Below are 22,324 nucleotides of genomic sequence, written 5' to 3'. Positions count from 1 at the left end.
CTTAAACACTCCGAGTAAGACTGGTCCCCAGTACTGACAGAATCCACTGCATGGAATGTTAGTGAAATTCCTTCTCATTTCTTTTCTTCTGCCAAACATTTTTTTTTAGAAGAAAAAGATGATTATCTGCTGTTTCCTTATTTTTTTGCAGGAAAGCATAGGGTTGTTGACTTCCTCTCCCCTCCCTTCCTTCCTTTTTTCCGAAGGTACTCATCTGAAAAAAGGGAACAAAGTGATTGTTCCTGTTCTGTTTCTTAAGTCACTTTAAACACTGTCCCTGCATGATCCTGAAGTAAACTGCTGAGAGTGGGACAGGGAGCAGGAGAAGCGTAAGGGGAAAAGATACAGATATAACTGGTCCTCCTCTGCACACTGTAAGTACATTTCCTACTCACGGCTCCATGTCTGCAAGGTGATACCTTTAGCGGGCAAAAATATAGCTCTATTTATAGATGTTTACATGCAGAACCAAGCATCGTTATACTTAGAAATACATTCATTTGCATTGGCAAAGAGTCATTTTCTTATAATAGTTCTCCATTCATTTTACATAATATATCAGTTGGGTTCTTATTATTACTCTTAATCCTGACCCTCTTACTATGAGGTTACCAGATGAGAAAAATGTAAGCATCAGAACCTTGGGGGGGGGCAGTGGAGCCCCCCATAATTTTTTGCCCCCAGTTCCAATGATAGTTGCAGGTTACCAGGTGGAACCTAGTTCAAGTTTTTGGTGTGGTGTGCACAAATTACTGCACCAACACTCACCCTCCTTGGGGGGTAGAATGATTCTAGACATAGCTAGAAAATCTAGAATTGACTCCATTAAAAGTGAAATGCAATCAGTTTGAGACAGTGCAGCCCAGATGATCTGGTAAACATTCCTTGTTGCATTCTGTTGAGCCTCATTATTCCTACTAGGATAGAAAAACATAATGTGCGGTTATTGGCAGTCGTCTCAGGATTCTTCTTTTTGTTCAGCCTTATAAAATGGGTTTAAAGGGGTTGTCCACCTTTGAGTTAACTTTTAGTATGATGTAGAGAGTGATCATTATTTGTGGTTATTTAGCTTTTTATGAAGCAGCTCTCCAGTGTGCAGTTTCAGAAATCTCTAGGATCCAAATTACCCTAGCAAATAGGGGAAGGTCTGAATAGAAAAATGAGCGAAAACAAAAACAAAACAGCAGCAATAACAATAAACGTGTCGCTTTCCAGAGCATTTGTATTTAGGATGGGGTCAGTGACCGCCATTTGAAATCTGTCAAGAGTCAGAAGAAGACAGCAAATAAATAATAATAATATATATAAAAAAATTAATAATCAAGACCAATCGAAAGTTGCTTAGAACTGACCATTCAATAACACAATAAAAGTTAACTTAAAGGCGAAAATCTCCTAAAAATAGTTTGTTAAATAATCTGTATTCCTAATTGTATTTTTACTCACAATAATTCATAACAATCTAAACAGACTAGAATTTTGTGTTTGGATATACATTCTTAAATTAGTTTCAATAAAAGGTTATAATATAGGTATGGAATTTATTATCTATGCTTTAAAATACAGCATTGCCAGTTGCCATGGAGCCCTGTGTGTATTAACTAGACAGTACCTTCTTGGGGATGATTAAACAGCATAAATCCATGTTAATGGCAAAACCATCCTGTTATTTTTAATATTTAAATATATTTTAGTAGCTTTATGGAATAGTGCTTCAAATTATGGGAAACAAATCCTCTGCTAGAAGATCTTTATAACATATCCCCTACCTGTTATACCATAATATGCAGTTGAGAAATATTTAATATTTGTGTAAACTAGACTATAAACACATTCTGGTACAGAAATGTTCCCATTTAAGTCCTGCAGGATTAGTGCTACATAATTTGTCGGCTTGGAGTTCCACAGTTAAAGCTCTTCCAAAAGGCATGATGATTGAAAATTCACAATAAGACTTAATTTAATTTGAAATATTTAATACAAGTGCTGTATGTATACAGTGGATACAACCATACAAACTCAATGAAAAGGATGCCATAATTATGACATATATCTTACATTGTGTGCTGTTATATGCTGATAAATAATAACATATTCCCTTCTGTGCATTAAAAGGACATTAGAAATTACCTTGAGTATCTATGACATATACTAATCTTACTCATCATGGGAACTTCTGCCTATTCATAGAACTTTTCAGAAACATTCTTATAATGTACAGAATGAAAACAGTGTACCCCCTATAGTAAAATATAAGGATGTTTGAAGTCACCATAACTACATAAAGGCATGACACTGAAGGCCAATAAGTGCTTTTATATAGGTCATAGTAGTCTGAACTGAATTATAATATGCTTACAACAAGGGGTGCATTATTTATTATAATAAACAAGTCTACGTCAGTAGCACCGCTTATTAGAATATTATTCACAGGATTTTTAGGTATCTTTATTCAACTAGAAATTCACTAAAGTAGGAACCTGCACACAGATTTACAAAGTTGTTTGTTATTAGTCACAGATGTGACTGCTGTGAAATCAAAATTTTGGGGGGCAATAAACCTTGATTTCAAACTATCCACAGCTAATAACAAAGGCTAAGAATCAAGCTGATGTGCAGGTTATTACTTTTATAATTTTTTCGGTTTGTGCACTATTACACTGTTGTGTAAAGTAATCATGTGTTATTGCAAAATATTTTCTTGTTGTCAGGGTATCACATAAAATGTCCCCTTATACATATGTATTAGTATTTTGCTTCCCAACACAAAAATGATTTACTATATTTTTGTTCTGTACTTGCGTTACCCACAAATTACCACTAGAGGGAGTGTATTATATAAATATTTTATACATTTTTTTAAATATACATGTAAGAAACATAATGACATTGTAAGAAACTAAACATAATATTTAATCCAGGGGCAGTTTAAGGTGCTAGTTGAAGTCTATGGCAGTTGATGTGCTATTGTCATTTACTGATCTTAGGGATCCACTCACAAGATACAGTACACATAGAATAGAAATGACACAATATAAGGCTAATTAGTAATTAATACAGATAATTACTACATGGCAGCACAGAAACCAGTGCAACAGAATTTAATAATCAGCCCTGTAGCATCAGCTTATATTACAGTCCAACCTCATTTTCTGCTTGATAATTTGCAACGACCCCTAAGCTCAGCTTCTCAACAGCTGCTCAGAGCCCACTGAGAATGTGAGTTTCACAGACACGTTCCAAGATGGTGACCCCCTGTGACAATTCCTGGATCATTGCTGCTTTAGAGAAGCTGAAACTTTAGGCTGGTGCAATAAGTTCAGTATATTAAATATGGCATTTTTAGCCACAATCATTTTTAGGGTTTAGTTCATCTTTAAGGGATACAACAGCAGGAGTGTAAGGGTTTAGTGAGTTAGAGTTTAAGGGATAAGACAGCTGGAGGGTAAGGGTTTAAAGAGTTAGGGTTTACAGGGCCGGATTTACATAGCGCACGCCCCTAGGCCCACTGCCATTTGTCGCCCCTGTCCCTTCACCTTTATTCGTGCAAATTTTAATCATCGGGACCGGAGCAATGGGGATTGGCACATGGGAGATTTAAAAAATGATTGTATCACCAGCGTATGCCCAGTGTTTTGAACCAATGTGAGTGTGGTTGGGCAGCATGCCGCCCCCTAAAATTCTGCCACCCTAGGCCCGGGCCTAGGTGGCCTTCCCACAAATCCAGGCCTGAGGGTTTAAGGGATATGACAACTGGACTGTTAGAAGCTAGTGAGTTAGAGTTTAAGGACAATGGTCCACAAGGGGATTAAAGGAGAACTCAGCCCCCCCACTAATAAAAACTCCCACCCAGTACACTACATATTCCCCCATCCCTGCTCTCCTCCTACATAGCTGATAACACCTATAAGTGCCCCTAATCCTTTGCTCGCCTATAGGTGCAGAGTTAGCACAGCGGAGTTCGTGGGCGGCATCTTCTGGTTCTTCGGATTTCTTCCAGAAAAGAGGGCCGTATTGGCGCATGCACAGTTGAAACAGTCTTCCAGTTCGTAGCAACTGCGTATGCGCCAAATGTGCCGGAAATTGTCAAAGGGACGGTAGAGGACCTAGAAATCCAAAGAGCAGGAAAATGGAGAGTAAAGGATTAGGGCTCACTTATAGGTGTTATCACCTATGCTGGGGGACAGCAGGGGGGACTAGGTAGGGTACTGGGTGGGGTTTTTATTAGTGGGGGGGTTGAGTTCTCCTTTAATCATTAATGTCATTGATAAATCTCTGCTACTGCGGGTGACTAATCTCCTGTAAAAACGTTCTCAATGAGGCAAGGGTTGAGACAGCCAGAGTGTAATTGTTAGCAAACTGGAGTGTGATGCAAGTTTTAATACTTTCATTTCAAGATGATTCTTTCAGGTCCAAAATATGATCCAGGTCTCTGAAAGTTTATAATAGAAGTTACAGACAAATAAAGATATTGATGTATCAGTAATTCAGCCATAGTTCCATCGTTTCAAGAATATCTCGGATAGCAAATAAATCCAAATCTCACCCCTGACACCTTAACTGTATAACATGTACATATATATATAGTAGAGTGTACTATAAGAATAACTGCAATGAAAACCAGGGCTGTAAGATCTCTCATGTCCATCGAACCAATTTCCAACATGAACTATAACTGGTTAATTGGCATGGGTGATTTCCAAAAGAGAAGTGAGAGATAAAGCAAGTTAATTGCTCATGGTTTTACACTTCCAGTCTACTTTACTTTGTCTAGCCACAGACTTCTTCATTTTTGATTCCACAACACGGATGCAGAAACTGATATCACCTGCAGCATCTCATTAACCTCCAGTGAATGGGGCATTATGGAGGACACAATGGGGCACTCACACTGTGGGGCCCATTTACTTAGCTCGAGTGAAGGAATAGAGGAAAAATAGTTTGAATTTCAAATGTTTTTTTTGGCTACTTCGACCATTGAATGGGCTACTTCGACCTTCGACTACGACCTTCGACTTCGAATCGAACGATTCGAACTAAAAATCGTTCGACTATTCGATAGTCGAAGTACTGTCTCTTTAAAAAATTCTTCGACCCCCTAGTTCGCCACCTAAAACCTACCGAGGCCAATGTTAGCCTATGGGGAAGGTCCCCCATAGGCTTCCTAACAATTTTCTGATCGAAGGATAATCCTTCGAACGATGGATTAAGATCCTTCAAATCGTTCAATTATTCCTTCCTTTGTTCGATCGTAGGAATAGCGGTAAATTCTTCGACTTCGATATTCAAAGTCGAAGGATTTTACTTCGATGGTTGAATATCGAGGGTTAATTAACCCTCGATATTCAACCCTAGGTAAATGTGCCCCTGTATGTCTATGAAAAATGACATTTATAAAGTTTAGGGGGATGAAATCAATTTGGTGTTGGATCAATCAACTTCTAGTTATGATGCTGCTGTCATGCTTCTTAGCCCATGCCTTTTGTTTGGTTCCCTACCCACAAAACATTGCCATTTATTAGAGGTATTTTTTGGTTGGAATTCTTGCCCCTCTCTGTACTAGTGTTATGGACAATGGAACCTTGGAGTTACCAGCTGGTATAATTTCATGGTAGATTTTGATCCACAAAACGCATACCACAAATCGGTATGTAGTTGTGTGGGTCAAAATATAAATATATAAAATTAAATATAAAATATGATTTTATATATATATATATATATATATATATATATATATATATATATATATATATATATATATATATATAAATATATATATATATATATATATATATATATATATATATATATATATATATAAAACAATTTGTGACTGGTGCACACGGTAAAAAATCCAATGCCTGTGTGCTGGTTCAAAACAATAATACTATTAGTTAGAAAAAAAACGCACCAAACAGGGCTTAGTATAAAGTCAAAATAACAAAATTTATTTTCAACGTTTCGGCTCTGTAGCTCGAGCCGTCTTGAGGATTCCTGGATATAAAATTATATAAGATTCAGGATATAAAATTGTATATATATACATAGAAAAATGCTGAAGCACACCAGGATTTTATTGGATCAACGTTCCGGTTAACACAGGGACCTTTATCAAGATAGTAAAAACATTTCAGTGCAAATTATATACTCAACCCACCAAAGAACGAACCATCACAAAACCACTACCACAGTTCAGGTGTATAGCTTAAACCTGTGCAGCAGAGGTATTTAAACTAAATGATCTGAAAAACAAAGTGCATAGTGCCATATAGTAATGTTTTTAATCTCTCTTATCATATGTTACATTAATATAAATAAAGTGAAATTGATATAGTATATTCACATGACATAAATTTACATAAAACACTATAAAATAAGTATACAAAAATCTTTCAATAGCAGATTAGACAATGGTTAATTTCTCAAACAAAATGAAGTCTCAATACTATCACAGTGTTATAAAAATGTTATAAAAATGGAGTGAATGAACAGTACTCATTTAGTCCCCAGGGGCAACAGTATTTAATGTTTTGATTCTACACGCCTACAGTCTGGCACTGTTGGGCCAAATTCTTTCTTTGCAGAACACTTGCAATCAGGTGGTGGGTTGTACATGCACCTCAATGGATCTCGTGCCAATCCACCGGCAGGCAGTTATGGGATTACTGAGTCTCACTGATTAAGATGTGATCTGTCAGACTGGAATTATACCAAAAAACTCATATGCCTGAGGCCTTGTAATATTGTACTCATGTGCACTGGTCCAGCCGCAACCCCCCTTCAGACCTCCCACGTGTACCCAGGGTCAGACTGGGCCCCGCTGGCCCAGACCTGCTGGGCCAGTTTGTGACAAATTAAGGTACGTGTATGTGTGCGCACGAGGGGGACTAAAGGGGTTTTATGGCTGCAGCAGGGATCCTGGAAGGGGCTTTGAGGCAGAGGCATTGGGGCCCTGAGACAGCAGCCCCGGGCCCCCCAGACCAACCCTGCATATACCTGTTCTCTTGATTGGGGCTGTCGGGGGAAATCAGTGGGCAGCGCAGGTCTTTGTCATTGGCCCACCGAGATTACCTGGTGTCCCACAGTCTATGCCTGTGGATAGTGGCCACTGGGAATACTTGCACCACGAATAAGAAAAAGCCAGGAGGCTGTGCTGACTATTTTGCACTTTCAATAGCAAGACATAAATCCATATGTCTGCATGGAGCAGGGAAGGAGAAACTGACTATATACTACAGACAGTGACACAATGCTGGCACCACTCCTCATTTGTTGAACAACGTTCGCCTGTACACGAAGCAAACGATACGATTATATCTGTTCATATAATCATTCTCCGTGGATGGCATATCGTATGGTAAAATAATCGCCAGGCGAGCGTTTAATGATACGATCGTTCATCGCAGAACGATAAAAGTATGTCCGTGTATGGCCACCTTAAGTCAAATCCACTGGGGTTAATGTCTAAACACTGGGCAAATTTGCATGTGGACAGTACCTATGGCAACCAATCAAATGTTTGCTTTCATTGTTCAACCTGCAGCTGCCTGAAAAAAGCAAGTAATTGATTGGTTGCTATGGGTTACTGCCCAGATGCAAATTTGCCCAGTCTTTATAAATGAACCCCCACTGACTTTCTCATAATGTCTGTGTTACTTTAAATTTATTCTTAGTTTTACACAAAATGAAACTAAATTAAAGAATGGAAATCTACTGTGGAATAAGATCTATTTAGCTCACTCTCCTCCAAATTGAACATCAATCTTATTACCCTGGCAGAACTCATGCACATTCGGGCTGGCCCACGGATCCAGGAAATCTTAGACAAGCAACAGGAAATAGAGGATACATTTAGTTCTTTTGGATGGAATATTTTCTTAATAAGATTGAGAAATGACTCAGAAACATTGTGTTTCCATATTTGTTTCAATTAAAAATGCACCAAGCTGTCAGTAATTAATCAGTCATGGGTATATATATTTATTTAGAATTACCATAAAGGTAAAATAATGCTAAAAGGGGTATTATAACAAAATTATGTTCCTTCTTTCATAATCCCTTGTAATTGTTGGTAATCCCAGTGTTACTGTTGACGCTGCCAAGCATCTATTTGTTTCCTCTTTTTGGAGTTCGGCATTTAATTTAACCGTATTTAACATCACCACAGTACTATTCACATACCTTTACACACACACACACATATATAAATATAAATATATATATATATATATATATACTTTATACCTGTAGATTGTCCCTGCACATCTCTGCCTTCTCCTTTTCTGTCACCATCACTTTCCCTTCTACTGTTCCTCTTCCAGTTTCTTGCTCCACACATAACTAAAACAGGCAAAAACAAATGTATCTACTGCTGCTTTTTTCTTCTTGTCTTTTCCTCCTCCCCTATTCCTTTCTCCGCTACTCTTCCTCTTTTAGTTTCTTATTCTCCTTTCTATACCACCACCTGCTTTCCCAATTCTCTACTTTCCCTCATTATTATTATTATGCTTTATTTATATAGCATTTGCATGCTGTGTAGGATTTTGGAGATTTTGTTGTCCAATCACATCAGTCCCTGTCCCATTGTAAGGGCTCTATCACATTCACTCAGCCAGACACTTTTGGGTCAGTTGCATGAGAAGCCAGCTCAGTGTTTCTAGAGTGTGGGAAGAAACCCATGGAGACATGGGGAGAACATGTGAACTACTTGGTCATAGCACCCTAGTCAGAAGTGAATGCAAGAACTCAGTAACCCAAGGCAGCAGTGTTAACCAAAGTGATCTCCTCTTCAGATATTTCTTGCTTATCCATAACCCACTTTTTTCCCCTTCTCCCTCCATTGGCTTTTTCTTTTTCTTCAGACGGTCCTCCCCATGTAGTCCCTCCTTCTATCTCTTTGGGGCTCATTTCTAAATGCATATGCAGTATGACAAGTGCAATTTCAGATGCAATACACATTGTTTTTTTTACCCAAAATGCAGTATTTCCCTCACATTAATGAGTTGCATCCACCTCAGTTTTTGCCAATGGGTCAAAAAAAAAAAAAAAAGCAATTGTGGGAGGGTGTTTTGATAAAATGTTTGCAATTGCATCCAAAGTTTGGGGATTGTGTAATGTTCTGCACTCATTAATATGACAATTGCAAGTAATTCACTGGGCACAAGTCTGCTGAGTCTTTTGACACAACTACCAGATGGAACCCTGGAATTATAGGAAGCTTGAAAGTATGACACTAGCTCCAGTGTCTCCGGGTATCTGTAGGTGCACTTGGCTGCGATTAGAAAGAGGAGGTGGGGCGGATGCATTGGTGCCAAGTGAAACTATAGGGAAGTGCAAGGAGTGCAATTACCTTTAATTAATAAATGCCAATGCTTACAGGGACTGTGCCAATGACTACAACAGCAATGAGTCCTTTTGGCTCTCTGTTCTTTTTCTGGGTCTCTGGATAAGGGATCTCATACCTGTATGTATATATATATATATATATTTTTTTTTTTTTTTAATCCCTGTTGTAGTTGTTTCTTTGAATTTATTTTCCTTGTGTAGCCAGTTTGTGTATACAAAAAGCAACTTGTATCCAAAGCATTAGAACATTTGTGTTATAAAAGTTAAAAAAAAAGGTAGCTAAAAATCGTCAATGGCAAGAAAATAAATGAAAAGATGTGTAAATATGTCAGACCCAAACCTCTTTTTGTGCTAATGCTGTGTAAGTGTAACTGTAGTGGTACTAAAATGAAAACTAAATAACCCTTTATCTTGTACTACAACTTAACACAAAAGCAACAACTGCTCACTTTCATTTGGCTAAAGAACGCTCAATTTTACAATATAAAGATATTTTTTGATTGTTGAGTCAAATACAGTTTCAGTTCAAGGAAAATATGTTTTTTTTTCACTTTCAGTTGAATAATGCAGGCACATGTATATCTAACAGAAAGTGAAGATTCAAGGCACAAAACAGGTGCAAAGAAGCCCACCTTCTATCCACACTGCCAACAGCCTGAAAATGCAAAGCACAGCGGTATGCCTGCACCGTATGGTGAGCAATACACCAACCCCTTCCCACACTACCTATATAAACGGCAAACAGAAAATCTACATGAATTTAATGAGGAACTAGAAAGTAGTTCCAAGAAAAGAAAGAGCTTTCCCAGCAAGATGTCCAGCACAGGGGAAAATACTGATTCAAGTCTGCAAATAATGGAAGAAGAGAAGGATTTTTTGCAGTCTAGACTTCCTTTAATGTATCCATTTTCTCACTTTCCCGGTTTTAATTCAAAGATGATTGACTTGTGTAACCTTGGCATCCAATACTATAGAACACTGGACCATTTTTGGGTCAGACCCATAAAGCAAGAACCAGTAATGACAAATGTAATGTGGCCAAATGGACCCCTATATCTACATTCTTCCTACCCTTACTACCAAAAAAGCTATCCTGGCACAATGTTTCCATATCATATGGCACCACAGAGCATCCACACCAGTAACCATCTTGGCATTAAGAGGCTAGATGAAGACGCAATGCATAAATCTAGCGTTAGCGACAGTGAAGATCATAAACAAAAGGTGGAAAGGGTAGATGTAAATATTCAAATTGATGACAGCTTTTATGTGGATATAGGTGACCAAAAACGCTGGAAATGCCCAATGTGTGATAAGTCATACACTTCCAAATATAACTTGGTAACCCATATTTTAGGCCACAGTGGCATAAAACCCCATGCTTGCACTCGATGTGGGAAACTGTTTAAACAACTAAGTCATTTGCACACTCATATGTTGACGCATCAGGGAGCACGACCCCACAAGTGCCATGTTTGTCACAAGGCCTTCACCCAAACCAGCCATCTGAAAAGACACATGATGCAGCACAGCCAAGTGAAACCTTACAGCTGCAGAATATGCGGCAGGGGCTTTGCTTATCCCAGTGAGCTTAAAGTCCACGAAACCAAGCACGAGGGTGGGCGAGAAAATATCTGTGTTGAGTGTGGCCTCGATTTTCCCACCCTGGCCCAGCTGAAGAGACATTTGACAGCCCATCGGGGCCCTGTGCAGTACAATTGCACCGAATGTGATAAAACATTTCAGTACCCCAGTCAGCTGCAGAATCATATGATGAAACACAAAGATATTCGGCCTCATATCTGCTCAGAGTGCGGGATGGAATTTGTGCAGCCCCACCATCTGAAACAGCATTCTCTAACTCATAAGGTGAGTGACATTTTTTGGGAATAATAAGAAAGGAAAGCAACCACACATGATAAAGCCATTGGAAAATGGGTAAAATATACATTTGCAGTTCATTATTGTTTTGGTTATTGGTGGTTTTTGTATGTTTTTCTGTATGTTTAATGCATATACCCATCTATTGTACAACGCTTGTGGAATATGTTGGCGTTTTATAAATACACGCTAATAAGAAGAAGAAGATCACCACCAACAACTATTGTTATTATTTTATTAGCGTGTATGTATAAAATGCCAACATATTCCGCACAATAAATGGGTGTATACATTAAAAATCTCCTGAAGGGCCATATGCAACATGGGTTCCCAACTATGCCCTAAACATAATTCCCTTTCAAAAGAATTCAAAAGTCCACAGAGCCCACAGCTTTTATGCAGTGACACAACCACAACTTTCCTCAAACTCACCCCCATTTCACTATGCACCAGTTGGCTGTTATGAGGAATACAGTATACCCTGTATGTACTGTATTACTTCTTTACATAACATTTACTTGTAACTTTAGGAGCACTAAGGTTCTAATCAAGAGGTCCCCAATGTTTTTTTTACCCGTGAGCCATACTGAAATTTATACAGAGTTGGGGAGCAACACAAGCTTAAAAATGTTTCCTGGGGTGACAAATAAGGACTGTGATTGGCTATTTGGAGGCCCTTATGTGGACTGGCAGCCTACAGGAGGCGCTGTTTAAGAGTACCTGATTTTTATGCAACCATAACTTGCCTCCAAGCCAGGAATTCAAAAATAAACACCTGCTTTGAGGCCAACTAGGCACAACATACAAGGGGGCGGTGAGCAACACATTGCTCATGAGCCACTAGTTGGGGATCACTGTTTTAATCCATACAGCGCCACACAAAATCAGTTATATAGTCATACCCCCCAATGTTAATGATGTTAACCATCCTACTTTGTTTACTATGATTAGTTCCACAGTACTGATTTATTGAACTTAAAGAGGCAAGGCTTATCCAAACATGAGTGGGGTTTGGATGGACTGGGGCATGAATGTCATACTTGGGGTACATACACATTATGCTATATGTTTGCAGTAAACCATTATTCACTTCTAAAGAGACAGAAAGTGTACTTTACACTGCTGGACAGTTTAAATGGCATGCTGTCTCCCTGTACTATACGTAGTACTTATTATTCTTGCAGAGCTACTGCTCAAGTCATTTCTGCTTCCCAGGAAATGTGTCAGTCTGGAGACTTTCCATGGAAAGTGAGAGTGTAAGTGAAAAGAAACTGGAGGAAAACAAAGCCTTAGCTTTAGAAAAACAGTGGAGGTTTAAAGTTACAAAATAGAGTAAGTGGCAAGAGGCTGCCCACACACCAGTTTTAAACTGGGATTTGTGAGTAGATTTTGTTTATAAATAGCTGAAAGGGAAAATATAGTCTAATCATATGTATAGTTTGATTCTTTATTTGTCTTTAAATATTGAGTAAATGATATGGATCATAGGCTATTCTGCACAAGGAACCTTAGATACAGTATCTACAGACATGTATTTGTGTTTGTTTGTTGTTAATTGTTTCATTTAGGAAATCAGAAAGTTAGCTTTCAAAGATGGTACAGTTGGGATACAAGACTACAAGAACTGAAGCAAATATTGAGCCTATTACTTTTATTATTCATGGCAATAGTCTAGTCCTACTCAGTATGGAAAGTCCTGCAGATTATTTATTGTTTTCTAAATCAATAACTGGAGGTTCTGTAAAGTCAATAAAAAGTTTTGATCCATATTTGTGGTTGCTGAGTAAAGTTGTAAACTATTTTCCATGACTTTGCTTTCCTGACCCTGCAAATAATCGCAATATTTATCAATTTTACAAAATACTCTTTCCATCTGGAGGACAATATCAATATAATACAGCAGATTTTGTACAACAATTGTTTTTCCCAAATACACATACATTTTCATGTATCATATTTAAATGAAAAAAATATTTTCTATTTTACTTTTAGGGAGTGAAGGAGCACAAATGTGGAATTTGCGGCCGAGAATTTACCCTGTTGGCCAATATGAAGAGGCACGTTCTGATCCACACAAATATCAGAGCCTATCAGTGTCACCTCTGCTTTAAAAGCTTTGTCCAGAAGCAGACGCTTAAAGCTCACATGATTGTCCATTCTGATGTGAAGCCATTCAAGTGCAAGGTACGAATATCTGTGTATTCTCTTTATCTTGTACCCTTGCTGTTCATGGCCAGCATTTCTTATAGTTTCTATCCTGAAGACAAAATAGAAATCATTTATGTAAGCATGTAGCTGCCTATGCACAGTGCATGAAAAACAGTCCAATAGCTCAGGCATCATTGCTTAGGGCTGATTCATCAAATCCAAACATTGAAATGCACCTTTTCCAATCAGGCTGTGATGCTGTAGCTTTTTATATGTAAAATGGCAACAGCCTCCTTTTCCAGAAGCTAAGAAAGATCCCATAAATTTTCACAACTGCAATTGTTTATAAATTGATTCCCAGAGTTGGGCAACTAGTAATATATTGTTAAGTGACCCTCTTGGGAAAATTGGGCATCATATAATATATAAATAGAATGTAGGCCTTACCTCCTCTTCTGGAGACAGTACATTTGGTCTTCGTTTTTTATCTTTTGTTGTTATTAGAATACATTGTTTTCTGCTGCTGGAGTTTCAGTTTCATCTGGCTGCCAGGGTCCAACTTACTTTCACAACCACTAATGGTTTGGAAGTCAGATTGGAAGATGGATAAGAGCAGGAGTGCAGCAGCAATGAGACAAGTTGAAAAACTCCCCTCAGGTGGCAGTGCCCACCTGGTTACCAAGGGTAGCAAAAAGCTGCTCCGGTACCTTTAAGAGACACATTTCTGTTTTTTAAATTGGAAATTTGGCTCTTCTAGTGTGAAAGAGCTCAATTGCGATCACCACACTGGTGATGTGGCCACCTTTGGACCCCCACCGGTACAGGAAAGGTAAGTGCCCAGGGGGCAGCATTGAAGGATAGGAAACACTAAGTAACAATGAAAATGTAGTCACACAGAGCATGATCTTTTTGGTTGCAGGTATTAGTGACCCCCAGACAATCATATATTATTTTAAACTAAATAAAGAGTAGAAAGGCAAATCTATCCAAGCCATAACTAGTCCAATGACTTTTGAACTTTCACTGGAATGCTGTGTGCTTGTTCACTCAGGGCTGGAACAGTGAAGACATCATTCCTAGCTGGTGCTGGAATAAGCAATGTTTTAATGGGCATGGTTTAATAGGATGAGCACCTAAGAAGTTATATATATATTATTATATATTATTAAAGAGGAACTTATAAAAACATTTGACTCACATAAAACACATAAATTGGGGCATATCAAAGTAATAATTCTAAAACTCCTTTTGTCTTCATTTTAATATTGATAGTTTATGCTTTACAACACAAATGTGGCTTCTGTATTGAGGATACAACATGGTTATTCAAGTGTTACAAAATGGAAAGAAATAACATGGGTACCTGGGGTTAAACGATTGGATCAAGTTTGGTATTAGGAGCCCCATGCAACATTTGTTGTAGTGGTGTAACTAACCACACAAGATCAACATTTCCTATGGACCCCCATCCTCAAAACTTTGGGCAAGTGGATCTGTTTAAAACATTTATTTTAAAAGCAAGCCTCATTCCCAGCCCCCTCCAGGCCCATTAAATCCTTGATCAGATCAAAGCACACATCATTCCTACTTATTTTGTCTTTATACTAACTTCCAGTCTGTGGCGTCACTGATGCCTGCAACCAAACAGCTTGTGCGTCATGACTTCCAAACCATTGCCTGGTTAATAGTAAATTAGATCCTAGCAACAGAAAGTTAATTCTAAAAACCACAAAAGATAAAAAATGAAAACTTTTTTTTTAGAATACCATTTTGTGCAACAGAACAAAAATGATCTTAAAGGGATTCTCTCATGATTTTTATGATGTAGTTTTTATTTGTAAATTACACTGTTTACACTGCAAATAATTCACTCTACAATATAAAATTTAATTTAGTTGTAATATTTGTGTGTAGGCGCCATCTCAGTTCATTTTGCCTGGTCATGTGCTTTCAGAAAGAGCCAGCACTTGATGGAACTGCTTTCTGGCAGGCTGTTGTTTCTTCTGTAACTAAATGTGTCACAGTGGGACCTGGATTTTTACTATTGAGTGCTGTTTTTAGATCTACCAGGGAGCTGCTATCTTGTGTTAGGGAGCTGTTATCTGGTTGCCTTTCCTATTGTTCTGTTGTTAGGCTGAGGGGGGGGGGTGATATCACTCCAACTTGCAGTACAGCAGTAAAGAGTGCCTGAAGTTTATCAGAGCACAAGTCACATGACTGGGGGCAGCTGGAAAACTGACAACATGTCTAACCCCATGTAAGATTTCAAAATTAAATATAAAAAAAAAATCTGTTTGCTCTTTTGAGAAACGGATTTTAGTGCAGAAGTCTGCTGGAGCAGGACTAATTAACTGATGAGTTTTGAAAAAAACATTTTTTCCCATGACAGTATCCCTTTAAGGAGCTTTACTCATGGCCTGATGATTTCAACATTAAAATGAAAGCAGGGCTTTATGGCCCTTAGTTATTGTGAAACCCTCTGGCTTTTGCATTCTTTCTGAACTTCTTATGAAATATCACACATTCATGAGGCTTTCTGTGGATTGCTTTCATCTTATAATAATGGAGTAAGAACAAATGAAAAAATGTTTATATTCTAAGGTGCCCCCCACCAATATGGCAATAAAACTCAAAGGAATCTCAGAAGCCAATCTCAGAAGCCAGTCATGTTTCTGGCCCTGGTTCAGCAGGATTAAGGCAATGACCAGATAGCAGCCCTTTGGCATCCAACTCCTCCTCGGCACAAGGAAGGATATCGCTGCATGAACAGCCTCTATAACAATGGGCCACATGTCCCTGGAGAACCACTTGCAAATAGATTTCATCTTGCTTTCTCTTGTACTTTCCAAGGCTTCCTGTTTTCTCACGGTCCTTTTGGACAGTTATTCTTATTCTCATTTTCTCTCTCTGCCTTTTGGAGGAAAGAAACACCCTAATAGAAAAGAATGCAAGGGAAGACCGCGCAGCAGTGGCCTTTGTAATTCTCTGTATGAATCCGATTTTAATCCCTGTCCCTCACAGCAAATGTGAGAATCAAAGGCAAAGTGTTCGTTTTGTCACTGGATGATACACACAATCCATTTCCCATTGCATGTTACACCCAAAGGTGGATTCTGTCTGGGGTCATTTGCTTTCCTGGATTCAGGGAAAGACAACGAGGCCAGTGCTTCGGAGAACACAAATTTAAAGGAGACATTTTATGTAAAAAAACAGAATGTGCCAGTGCAATAAATTCTTTTAGATATTCAAAGAATGTGCTTTAAATAGTTGTGTTTCTGGTTACTTTAATGAAAATTTCTGCAAAATCCCTACTAGTCCCACCCATGCTGCCTCCTTTCCCAGGCTGTTCAGGGGAGCTGGCGGCACTCAGTACACTGCACTGTAGGATAGGAACCAATCAGCAGCTAGACTGACCTGATAGGAAACTGTGGCATTTATTTGCTTGTGTGACTGCAGGGCTGTGATTGGCTGTACCCCTCCTATTGTGCTTCTGGCAGGGAGCGTTAGGACACGCCCACCCCTCATTTGAAACAGGGACAGAAAACATCTTAAGTAACATTTTGAAGACAATATTAATTTATACCCAAAAGTAAAACCAGCACCATATAGTAAACATTATCGCCTACAAAATTAAGGGGTTTTAAATAATCCTATAGTTCTCCTTTAAGCAAGTGGCAGACTGTCTCTCTTGCAAACAAAACTGAATTTCTGAAAAACTGAGTCTTGTATTTACCTTGGTTTAAGCATTAATGCTGTTATTTATCAAAGGTCTAGTGTTTGAGTTTTTTTTAACCTCGATAGAACTCAGAGGAAAAAACTTGAACATCAAACAGGCTGTTAACATCCTCAAATGGTTCCAAGGACCTCTGACATTGACTCCTACATGATCTTGACAGGTTTTAGTTGGTGTATATCCAGGGTAGGGTTATAATACATTTCAAATATTCTCGTTTTTTAACCCGAAAATGTAAGTTTTGACCAAAAAAAACAACTCGAAAACTTGAATTGTTGTGGTAAAAACAACTCGAATCTTAATAAATTTGCCCCTAACTGTCAATAAGGTTTCAGAGCCAAACAGTACTATTAGCATGCCCTCCAACATGTTGGTATGATGCCGCTCACTTGTACTTGACCCTACTCTTATCTGGTATTCTGTATGAAAGAAAAATAGCCCTGTGCCTTGTGCTGCTAAACATTTGGCCTATTTCATGGCCATTTCCTATTTCCTTGAGAATAAAGGGGCTAAATAGCTGGAATAATAGATTATAGTATGTAAGAATAGAGATTAGGAGAATAGAGGTGAGGAGAAGAAGAAGAATAATAGTACTGAGAGTGGGTCCCTTGGTCTATGGTTCTTTGGTGGGCCCCTGGTCCAAAGTTTTGGGGTGGGCCCCTGGTATCCCAGTCCGACACTGAGATCATGTGATGTAAAAGTGGGTTAGATAGAGTGGCTTTCCGCTTAAAGATTCCCACTACACACAAAATATGGGCCCCTTAACAAGAAATTAATCAATTCTGGGTTTCTTCTTTCGTTGACCTTTGTTTCCTGCAGCTGTTGATCGTCGCGCAGTTTGAAAATATCTGTGTGTAGCAAAAATGACAAATCTGGTTCTAAATGTCGCATTGTGTTTTGACAGCTTTGTGGGAAGGAATTTAATCGTATGCACAATTTATTGGGGCACATGCATCTACACTCTGACAGCAAGCCCTTCAAATGTATATACTGTCCCAGCAAGTTCACTCTGAAGGGGAACCTCACAAGGCACCTGAAAGTGAAACATGGCGTTACTGAGAGGGGCTCTCGAGGTGAGACATTATTCTGCCTCTTACTTCCTTTAAAGCACTATGATGCACTTTTGTAAAAATAAATCATTTTATATGGATATTTTGCTCTACGAAATATCAAGATTTATTTTGAAATATAATAATAATAAAAAAATAATAATGTATAACTGTGGTTTTAAAATTCAGTTGCAGTACAGCCTACAGCTACTATGCCGTCTGTATGTATGGAAAATGTATTTGTGTTGTACCATAGACGTACACTAGACTTTATAGATCTATAATTCATTTTAACAAACAGGTATACCAGAACTTATTTATTGGGAAAGCCAAGCACTAGCATTAATATGTGCACAATTGTTCAGATAGTGTGCCATACACCTTGGACTTGTGTTTCCTTCCAGTGAAGTAGCAGTAATGGATGTGTAAGTGGTACATATATGACAAATATGCACAATCCACCTACAGTGTAGCCCACATTTAATAATGTATAACTGCATTCATATATGGGGTCATTGTGCCCTATTAAAACATTGTTTGTACATTTTTGACTGATTTTCTGTTATAATTAGACCCAGTACCTAGTACTTGATGTTAACAAAGCTAGCATAGATATACGTGTATATTGATGGCAAAACAGTGTTATCCGTTTTTTAAATATTTTGAAGCCTAAGGACACACAGGCTGAAAGCTTTGGCTGTTGTCAGTCGGTGTATTTTTGCAGGCTGAGAGACGCAGATCTACTCAGTGCCCCTGCTCCATTGATTTGAACCCAATCAGCCTGTGTGTACTCACACCCGGAGATGCCTTCTTTTGTGTATTTAGGCTGACCCACCATACCCATAGCCTAAAGGCAGTGATCCTGCTTGTAAGAAACATGTTTGTCACTATCGGCACCCAAAATCCAGAACCAGTGCTTGGCTCCCTGGTCTCGGCTCTTGCTTCTGCCTTTAAAGTGGACCTGTCACCCAGACACAAAAAGCTGAATAATAAAAGTCCTTTTCAAATTAAACATGAGATCCAATTACTAACTTTAATTAAAGCATTCATAGCTGCTGTAAGCTCATTTAAAAATCTCAGCTGTCAATCAAATATTGTCTGCCACTCCTCTATACCTTGGGCATAGAGGCGGGCAGACAATTACTTTCACTTTTCATTCAGCACTTCCTAGATGTCACTGCTCTCCACACATTCCCCCTCTCTCTTTACCATTTAATTGTGTAGCCAGGACATGGGGATGGACATCAGGTCCCCCATTCTGGTGCATAAACAAGATTCTGAGATGATACAAGGCTTGTCTTAATAACAGTGTCCACAAAATGGCTGCTGCCTGCTTGTTATAATTATGGATTCCCAGACTGAAGGAAACAAGATTCAAATAATTTATATAGTGTAATTAAAGTTCATTTTGTTTAACAAATGAAAAAAAAATAGGATTTTGAATATTTTTTTTGGGTGACGGGTCCCCTTTAACAGCCGCCTTTTACTTTGGGAGGAGCCCTCAGTTAATTGGATGCCGCCAGGCCAGGGAGCCATGCAAAGGTTCTGGATGAGCAAAGAGGCACAGTTGTTAGCAAGGTTTTGGACGGAAGGTACAGTTCTAGGAGTAGACAAAGCATAGTCAGACAGGCCGGGTCGGTGCAGGCAGTGTTCAAGGATAGAAATTTTTTTTTGCTTGTGTTGTTCCCCAACTCTTGTTACATCTGAATGTGGCTCATCTTAAAAAAAGGTTGGGGACCCCTGCCTTAAGACTTGCAGAAAGACCATTTATCTAGGAAAATACCAGGTTGGATAACAGATCCCATATTTGCAGTATGTGCAGTTACAATATACATTATAGGCATAGAGAAAGAGAGTAATGCATATTATTTCTCTGTACACTTTCTATAAATAAAAAGCCATCTATTATCCATGTAACAAACGTAGCAGTGTGTTGGGTGCTCCACTGTACCCCTTAAAAGCTGCTGAGATTTTGACTTTTTTCAGTATCCGGAAACCCGTTATCCAGAAAGCTCCTAATTACGGAATGGCCATCTCCCATAGACTCCATATTATCCAAAAAATGCAAATGTTTAAAAATTATTTCCCCTTTCTCTGTAATATTAAAACAGTAGCTTGTACTTGATCCAAACTAATGGTCCCCATAGACGCAAAGATTTTTCTTGCTGAACGACCGATTTTAGCCAATCCTTCGAAATTATCGGGCGGTTAGTGGGATTCAAACGATTATTTCGGCCGACATCTGTCAGCAAATTGATCGGCCAGGTTAAAAAATCTTTATCTATCTATGTCTGCAGGGCCAAGCAGGCAGCTACCGTTTTCCTGGCAAATGGTCTTTTTAGTTGATGGACAATTCGTAAGATCGTTTCGAGATAATCGTGGTCTCACGATGACGATCGGATCTTTTAAAAATCTTTACATCTATGGCCAGCTTAAGATATAATTAATTCTTATTGGAAGCAAAACCAGCCCATTGGTTTATTTAATGTTTACATGATTTTCTAGTAGATTTAAGGTATGAAGAATCAAATTACGGAAAGATCCCTTATCCAGAAAACCCCAGGCCCCGAGCATTATGGATATCAGGTCCCATACCTGTACTGTTGCTTTTGCATTGATCACCTGCAAACCATTAGGTTGCCTTCCACAGATAAAGGACAGTTTTATTTTTAAAGTTCTCAAGTGCTCGTACCACAGACCATTATTTATAAAATGATGAACTGGTTTTTATTCTCTGTAGGGGCGGGGAGAGGAAGAGCAAGTTTATTCCGCTCTATCATCCTGCGGAGCATGGAACAGAAAGAGCCCTTTGACCTTTCTAAGAAGAGGCGGTTAAAGGAAAACTTGTGCCATTCTGATGGAGAAAGTATAAAAAGCAGCTCCTCCCAAGAGGATAAAGATGAATCTCTCAACAGTCCAGGAATATATGAACAGGAAATTAGATACCCAAGAGAAGGGCCGCATGGTCACCCTTCAAGTGCCCTGAGAAAATCATTGAGTCCGGAGCTGGAAGCTGCTACACACAGACGAAAGGATGAAGACAGAATCAGTTACAGTCACCAAATGGAAGAGGCACAAAAAGAACTTCGCATGACAGAGAGGCATTGTGAACTGCCTGCCTCAGATTATTCATATAATCGCAATAACACACATGCAGATGAAATGTCAAACAAAGAGCTGAAATGAACCTCCAACCAACACAACACCCATGATCATTCAAAGATATGACTTTATATTATTAAAGAGTATTTTCCATATAGAATTCAGCAAGACACAAATTTTACTTTTTGGAAAGCTTTTTTTCTATTTTACATTTTTGCACATGTTAAACATTGAGAAAAATTGGCCAAATGCTCCAGATTTGTGTAACTGCTGCAATGTTTATACTACACTGGTCTCCTAAACCTTGTGTTTGCTTCTTGGCAGATAGACTAAAGAAAACACATATTGCATTAAAGCCTCAGCACCAAAAGATCCAAGGAGCTTTGAAGGCCAGTGTAGAACATTTCAGATCTATATATGGCTTTAAATAATTGCTACTGAGCTTTTTGTGGAATAAACCATTTTCATTTCAAAACCAGTTTGAATAATTGTGTTTTTTTACACATTTCTGCACATGTGCAAGGAAAAAGCAGCTGCTTTGGTTGCCTTCCTAGTTTTGGCTCTTCTGTACTCTGAAGCTGTGGGTTTGCTTCAGAAACACTACTATAGTTTATATAAACAAGCTGCTGTGTAGTCATGGGGGCAGCCATTTAAAGCTGAAAAAGGAGAAAAGGCTACATAGAACATAACAGATAAGCTCTGTCCAATACAATGGTGTTTTATCTGTTCTCTGCTAACTAACCTGTGCCTTTTTTCCAGCTTCAATGGCTGCCCCCATGGCTACACAACAGCTTGTTTATATAAACTATAGTAGTGTTTCTGAAAAACAACACACCAGTTTACCAGTGCAGAGCATCAGTACATTGTATTTTCATTACTTTGATACACTTTCAGTTTTTGGTGTTACTGTTCCTTTAATGAGCTGGAGAGTGTGCAGAGACATGCAAATAAACTGGTTGGAGGAATGGAAAATTTAAATTTTGATGATAGACTGTGGTTGTTTTCTCTGGGGAAAAAAAGACACTTGGGAGGGGACTTTTACAAGTACTTCAGAGGGCATTAT

General features: G+C 38.6%; 1 protein-coding gene across 1 annotated transcript; it reads left to right on the top strand.

Moving 5' to 3' along the window:
* Positions 1-205: 205 nt before the first annotated feature.
* Positions 206-21,736, top strand: znf366.L (zinc finger protein 366 L homeolog). The gene is made up of 5 exons (XM_018265085.2): positions 206-374; positions 9,906-11,217; positions 13,222-13,413; positions 18,015-18,183; positions 20,900-21,736. The coding sequence occupies exons 2-5, from the start codon at positions 9,913-9,915 to the stop codon at positions 21,343-21,345; spliced, it is 2,112 nt and encodes a 703-aa protein (XP_018120574.1). The 5' UTR covers positions 206-374; positions 9,906-9,912; the 3' UTR covers positions 21,346-21,736.
* The last annotated feature ends 588 nt before the right edge of the window (positions 21,737-22,324 follow it).

The sequence above is a fragment of the Xenopus laevis genome, chromosome 1L (assembly GCF_017654675.1).
Source record: "Xenopus laevis strain J_2021 chromosome 1L, Xenopus_laevis_v10.1, whole genome shotgun sequence".
In the NCBI taxonomy this organism is placed as follows: domain Eukaryota; kingdom Metazoa; phylum Chordata; class Amphibia; order Anura; family Pipidae; genus Xenopus; species Xenopus laevis.
The sequence above is the reverse complement of the archived record's forward strand: the minus strand, read 5'-3'. Positions and strand labels throughout refer to the sequence as shown.